Source organism: Contarinia nasturtii, unplaced genomic scaffold (genome assembly GCF_009176525.2).
Source record: "Contarinia nasturtii isolate CC-2019 unplaced genomic scaffold, AAFC_CNas_1.1 Cnas_scaffold_2434, whole genome shotgun sequence".
NCBI classification, from domain to species: Eukaryota; Metazoa; Arthropoda; class Insecta; order Diptera; family Cecidomyiidae; genus Contarinia; species Contarinia nasturtii.
In genome coordinates this window covers 993-6,747 of record NW_022199755.1, presented here as the reverse complement: position 1 = coordinate 6,747, position 5,755 = coordinate 993, and the positions used below count along the sequence as shown (strand labels likewise).

Sequence of the window (5,755 nt, the reverse complement as noted above, 5' to 3'; positions counted from 1 at the left end):
GGATCCCATTCCATTCATTGATATGACAATGTGATCCACTCGGATAGTAAACTATACTGCACTTTGACTAAAGATCAGATGTTATTGATGCTGCAACGTCACAAATTGAGTAAAATACATGAAAAGTTCAGATGCGGAAGAGTTTTGGCCTTTTTATTCTAGAAAGTGGCGAAAATATTATAATTTTTGTCATTTTTCTGTATTTTTTCTTTAATGTCTCCATTTGGTACCAAAAATGAATTTATGACATGGAATACTTTGCACACATTAATTTCCATGTTGATTTCAGACAATTATTGATAATTCCGGATCAGGAAACCTTCAATATTCATAAATTTGTGTTCAGAAGAATAGTTTTGAATATCAGGATTTTTGTAAATTTTCAATGAAATGTTGTTCCATGGTAAAGGTATCCATTTTTGAATGTGAATGAATTTTTCTACTAGAATGTGTTATTTGGGACCTGTTCTGATGATTTAAGCATAAAAGTAAGCAATACTGAAAGTATAGTGTATTTTGATGCCTTACACAAAAATTCAAAAAAATCAAAAAAATTCAAAAAAATCCAAATTTTTCCCATTTTTGATACTTCGCCGTTGAGCCGTGACATCTCAGTTTATATTTTTTTCGCAAAAAAACGCCTGATTCGTGATCAGGGGATCCCATAGCCAAGGTTATTACCCTCGCCGTTAAAATGTTTGAAAAATGCTACACCCTAACCTATAGTATAAATGTGAGTCAGTACAAATTTCCCCTACAGTTAACTAATTGATTATATTATTAATTATAATCTATTTTCATTTTTTTTCCTTTTTTTCTGTTCAACAATTGTAATTTATATTCAATTTTTCTTCTTCTTTTTTTCAATTTTTCTATCTTTATATCATGCTGCAGAAGATCATTTTTTAAATTTAATTTGAGTCTTGTTTCTTCTTCATCTTCTGAAACTACATTTAAGCGATCACTTTCAGCCAAATCGTCAGAGCTGCTTACTTGATTAAATTGGATGTCAGAGTCTTCTGGTATTTTGTTGTTATTGGAGCAAGTTGCTTCGCCAGAAGCTTGATTCTGCCCATGAGTTATAGTGATACCATCGTTGAGATTGGACCCAGAGGCAGATGGTTCGCCAGAATTGTCCTCGGAGCATTGTACAGATGTATTATTGATATCTAGCATGATCAGAAGAATAGGATGGAAAAAATGGAAATTAATCAAGAAGTAATGGAACATAATGGACAAAGAATCGAAGGAATGTAAATTAATGGAATACCTTGGTTAAGATTTTGCCCAGATCCACTTTGTGCATCAACATTTTGAATGGAGTTTTTCTCACGATTCAAAGTATTTGGTGGTTTTTTGCCATATCTGTGATCTTTTTCTATTTAAGTTTCTTCAATATGTATGTTTTAGTATTGCCCGATGCAAACCATTGTCATATTCGTTAAGTTTAACATTTTGTAGCATAAACGTTCTCAGAACGTTTTGTCGTTCGATCGTTATTTGTATTGTTTACCGTAACATGTAAATTGCGTCTCAGCCAAAAAATGAATTTTACTCGTGAAAATTTTCGAGCGATTATTTTTTTCCACTTTCGATTGGGTGTATCACAACAACAGTGTTTTGATCAACTTCATTTGGCCTTTGGCGATGAAGTACCAAGTCTTCGGACAATTTATAATTGGTACAACGAATTCAAGCGCGGTCGCCTATCGCTCATCGACGAGTTCCGCGAAGGTCGTCCAAAATCAGTTGTTGTACCAGAAAACATCGATGCTGTCAGAAATATGATAATGGAAGATCGTCATGTAACATATCACGAGATTGAGGCATCCCTGGGCATTAGTGCGACCAGCGTATTTAAGATTTTACATGAACATTTAGCTGTCAGAAAGAATTGCTCTCGTTGGATACCACATAATTTGACAATCGCTCAAAAAAAGGCTCGTGTCGATTGGTGTAAACAAATGCTCAAGAAATTCAATCGTGGTGTTTCAAAATCCGTGTATTTTATCGTCACTGGTGACGAATCATGGATCTACGCGTATGAGCCCGAAACTAAACAGCAGTCGAGTGTATGGGTATTTCAAAGTGAAAATAACCCAACAAAAGTTGTTCGAGCTCGAAGTGTTGCGAAGCAAATGGTCGCCTGTTTTTTCGCGATAAGTGGTCATTTGGCAACAGTTCCACTAGAGGCTCGTAAGACCGTCAATTCTGATTGGTACACCACCATTTGTTTGCCCGAAGTGTTTGATGAAATAAGAAAAAACAACCGCCGTCGCAAAATAATTCTTCATCATGATAATGCGAGCTCTCACACATCTCATCAAACAGTCGATTATTTGACCGGTCAAAAGATCGATTTAATGGGTCATCCGCCGTACAGTCCTGATTTGGCACCCAACGATTTCTTTTTATTCCCGAGCGTGAAGAATAAACTGCGTGGTCAACGATTTTCATCGCCCGAAGAAGCAGTTGATGCGTTCAAAACACACGTTTTGGAGATATCACTTTCGGAGTGGCATGAATGCTATGACAAATGGTTCGAGCGAATGCAAAAGTGTATTGATCATCATGGCGAATATTTTTAAAAACAATAAAACCATTTTCGATGAAACCCCATTGTCTTATATATGTTTTTGAAAAAACTTAAATAGTGACCCTCGTATTAAAGATTTATTTTCTTCAATTTGAAGTTTGTCGTGGTCTATCGTTGGGTTGTGCCACATTATTACACGTTCGGCAATACTTTCTTTGGGAATGTTGAAGGCTTCTTCATTCTCTACAATCTAATAAATAATCGAAAATTATTGTAACTGACTATTCATGCAATATGTTTCAATATATACTGTAATTATTACAGTGTAATAGTAGTACTTATTTGTACTTTATAGCCACTTGTCGTGAACACAACAAATAAAAATAGTTTTGAATAATAAAAAAAGCTTTTAAATTACCTCTTCACGGCCCACACTTAAATCTGAACCTTCATTTGAATTTGAATTTGAATTTTCAATATTTTCAGCCATTTTTCTCGAATTTTTCTCTTATTGTTTTCATCCAAATATAATTTTTTTAATGAAATTGATGCACAAATGTTCTGTGTCAAATGTCGCTGTCCGCGGTGTTCATTAAACAAACTAAATCTACATTTATGACATTCTGAAGCGAAATCGAAGTTTACAAAAAATTCAAATTACAAAAAAGAAAAATGTGAATATTTATTGTTTTGATTTGATTTTTTGATTTAAACTATTATTTTACATAAATTGATGTGAATTTCATATTAAGTTATTTGCTGCAAACGTTTCCAACTCAATCAAAGAAAAATGATAATGGAGTGATTTTGTGTTTTTCCAACAAGTTTTGCTCTTTTTCAAAGTTCAACTCTACAAGTCTTCACGTTTCTCTGTTTTCTCTACTTCGTGTTTTTCCAGCTCTTCTGGTTTATCGGATGCTTCTTCGGTTTCAGGTTTATCGGGTGCCTCATCAGTTTCTTCGGATTTTTTCGATTCTTCTTCGTCTTTGCTTTTACCTTCACCCTCAGTTTTTTCACCACTATCATCGCCGTCAGCCTTTTTATCATTATCATGACTGTTTAAATCGTTGCCTTCACCTTTATCATCTTCACTCTCAGTTTCCGTGGCATTTGACAATTTAACTTTCTTAGTATGATCTTGTGACGCTGCAAATTCTTTGTATTTTCTTTCCAAAAATGGAAAGAGCTCTTCCATACAAGCCCATGATGTCCATTCGTGTTTGTTGTGACCAGCCGAAAATGATGGAATGTCACTTGAACTGGAATACAATGCAGTACCCAATGGCTTCATTGATGTGACATAATTTCTTGAATTCTACAAAAAAAGGGTTTTGATTGCAATTATGACTGAACATTTTGTTTGAAAAATAGTCCAATTCTTACCTCTATGAACCACTTGAATAAATTATTTGTGAGCCCGCCAGCATAGTGCACTGAATCAGTGAAACCAATTGCAAAGCACTTTTCCAAAAATGCGTCTGGATAGTTTTTTGCCAATCTAAGCGTAACCACCCCACCATAGCTGTGTGCAACCAAAGCAAATGAATCAATTGTGTCATAGACTGGTGCAATTAATTGTTCCCAAACCGTAATAATGTGCTCTTCTGGTGATAGATTTTCATTTTGATTTGTGTTTGTCACCAGAACGTCATAGCCAAGTGAAATAGCGCGTTTTATATACGGCAATTGTGTGCCATGATTTATCGATTGATTTATAATCAAACTGCGAGACCATTGGCCGGCACGAACAACACCCGAACCATGAATCAAAAACAATAATTTTTTTGTATTTTTGAAATCGGTTTTTGTGCCAAAGACAAAGCTTGATGTTGGCGATTCAGGCGATGGTAGAAATATTTTATGCAATGTGCCTTCTTCCACCAGCATTTGATAAACGTGTTCGGTAATGACCTCTCCGAGAGCTTCATAATGGGCTTGATTGCGGCGTGCGTCATTGCATACTTCAAATTTGAATGGTTTATCGGTGATCGATTCGTCATTGGGATTGATTTGACGCAATTCACCGGCGGCTAATACAGTTTTTTTTTTATAAAAAAAACAATCAATTATTTTTTATTGATGTCAATTATTAATAGATTACCGTTGAATGCGTAGCCAAATCCTTTTAGTGTTGTTGGAAATTCAGCCATTGTACTGCTATCTCTTTGACTTATGACGCGTAGTAAACAGTGACTATACAGTGATAAAACTATGTATAATATAGAAAAAAATGACATAATACTGTTTCAATTAGTATGTCGGCCACTTTATGAGAGTATTATCAAAGCGATGAGATAACAAGTGATTTTTTTGATAATCGTAATTGATTAGCGGTGAAATGTTTAAATAAAATAATTAATACCTTTTATGTGACAGCTTACCTCGTTTAGATGCACTTGAAAATTTACTTAGCTTTCCTGCCAACATTACCCGGGTCGCTATTTATTTTGACGCGCAAAAATGTTTGACAATCATTTATTGACAGTTCGAATGTCAAACACAGCGCTTGCACAATTTCGAACAGCAACGATTACAATGAGAGACAAAAATTCCCTCCAAAAGAATTGCATTTTTGAAGAAATACCATATATATTTCTAAAATAAAATAAATAAATTTATAAATTAAAAAAAAAACTATAATCGAATATCATTTGTTGTAAAAGAAATCTCTCTCGGCAAACAACAAGTAATTTTTACACATGTACATTCGAAATGTGCAGTTTTCAAACTCATTTTTTATTCATCAACATTCAAGTGTGAACGAACTTAGTTTTTCTCAATAAATTCAGATTTATGGCAATAATTTATTCTTTTACACCAGAAATGCTTCGAAGACGGAAACAAATTGATTTCCGTATTTAAATTTTTATTTCTTCATTGTGTCGTATCGTATGTGATAAAATGAGTGAATTCAAGGATTACATTATTGATTTGGTTTATATAAGAACTATACGAAAATTGTGATTAAAATTGAATTCATCTCAAATGATGTAAAAAGATCGAAATCGAATTCATGATGCAAATAAGAATTGGCACATTGAGCGTGACTCCATCTATTGAGATTTTGATGAGAATTTATAGCGCGAATCAATCCATTTGAATCGAACGTGTACGAAAACAGTGTTTGTGCGCACGCGCGTCAAATATATCCAAAACCAAAGTGAAATAATGACAACGAGAAAAGCATATATGCTATAGTAAACATTTCGACGATATGTA

The 5,755-nt window shown here is 34.1% G+C and overlaps 2 protein-coding genes across 4 annotated transcripts; both read right to left on the bottom strand.

Annotated features, from left to right (window-relative positions):
• Positions 1-44: 44 nt before the first annotated feature.
• On the bottom strand, positions 45-3,081 carry LOC116348452. Its single transcript, XM_031779470.1, has 4 exons — positions 2,955-3,081; positions 2,667-2,786; positions 1,271-1,382; positions 45-1,169 (listed from the first exon to the last, which is right to left on the bottom strand). Exons 1-4 carry the CDS (start codon positions 3,024-3,026, stop codon positions 781-783), a joined length of 693 nt encoding a protein of 230 aa, XP_031635330.1. The 5' UTR covers positions 3,027-3,081; the 3' UTR covers positions 45-780.
• Positions 3,082-3,217: 136 nt separating this feature from the next.
• On the bottom strand, positions 3,218-5,019 carry LOC116348451 (FAM172 family protein homolog CG10038). 3 transcript variants are annotated; one of them, XM_031779467.1, is made up of 4 exons: positions 4,918-5,019; positions 4,638-4,745; positions 3,920-4,566; positions 3,218-3,851 (listed from the first exon to the last, which is right to left on the bottom strand). In XM_031779467.1, exons 1-4 carry the CDS (start codon positions 4,961-4,963, stop codon positions 3,387-3,389), a joined length of 1,266 nt encoding a protein of 421 aa, XP_031635327.1. In that variant the 5' UTR covers positions 4,964-5,019; the 3' UTR covers positions 3,218-3,386. The 3 variants fall into 3 exon arrangements, with proteins under 3 accessions (XP_031635327.1, XP_031635329.1, XP_031635326.1); XM_031779469.1 differs by having other exon boundaries at positions 4,899-5,015; XM_031779466.1 differs by having other exon boundaries at positions 4,638-4,777; positions 4,899-4,988.
• Positions 5,020-5,755: the final 736 nt, after the last annotated feature.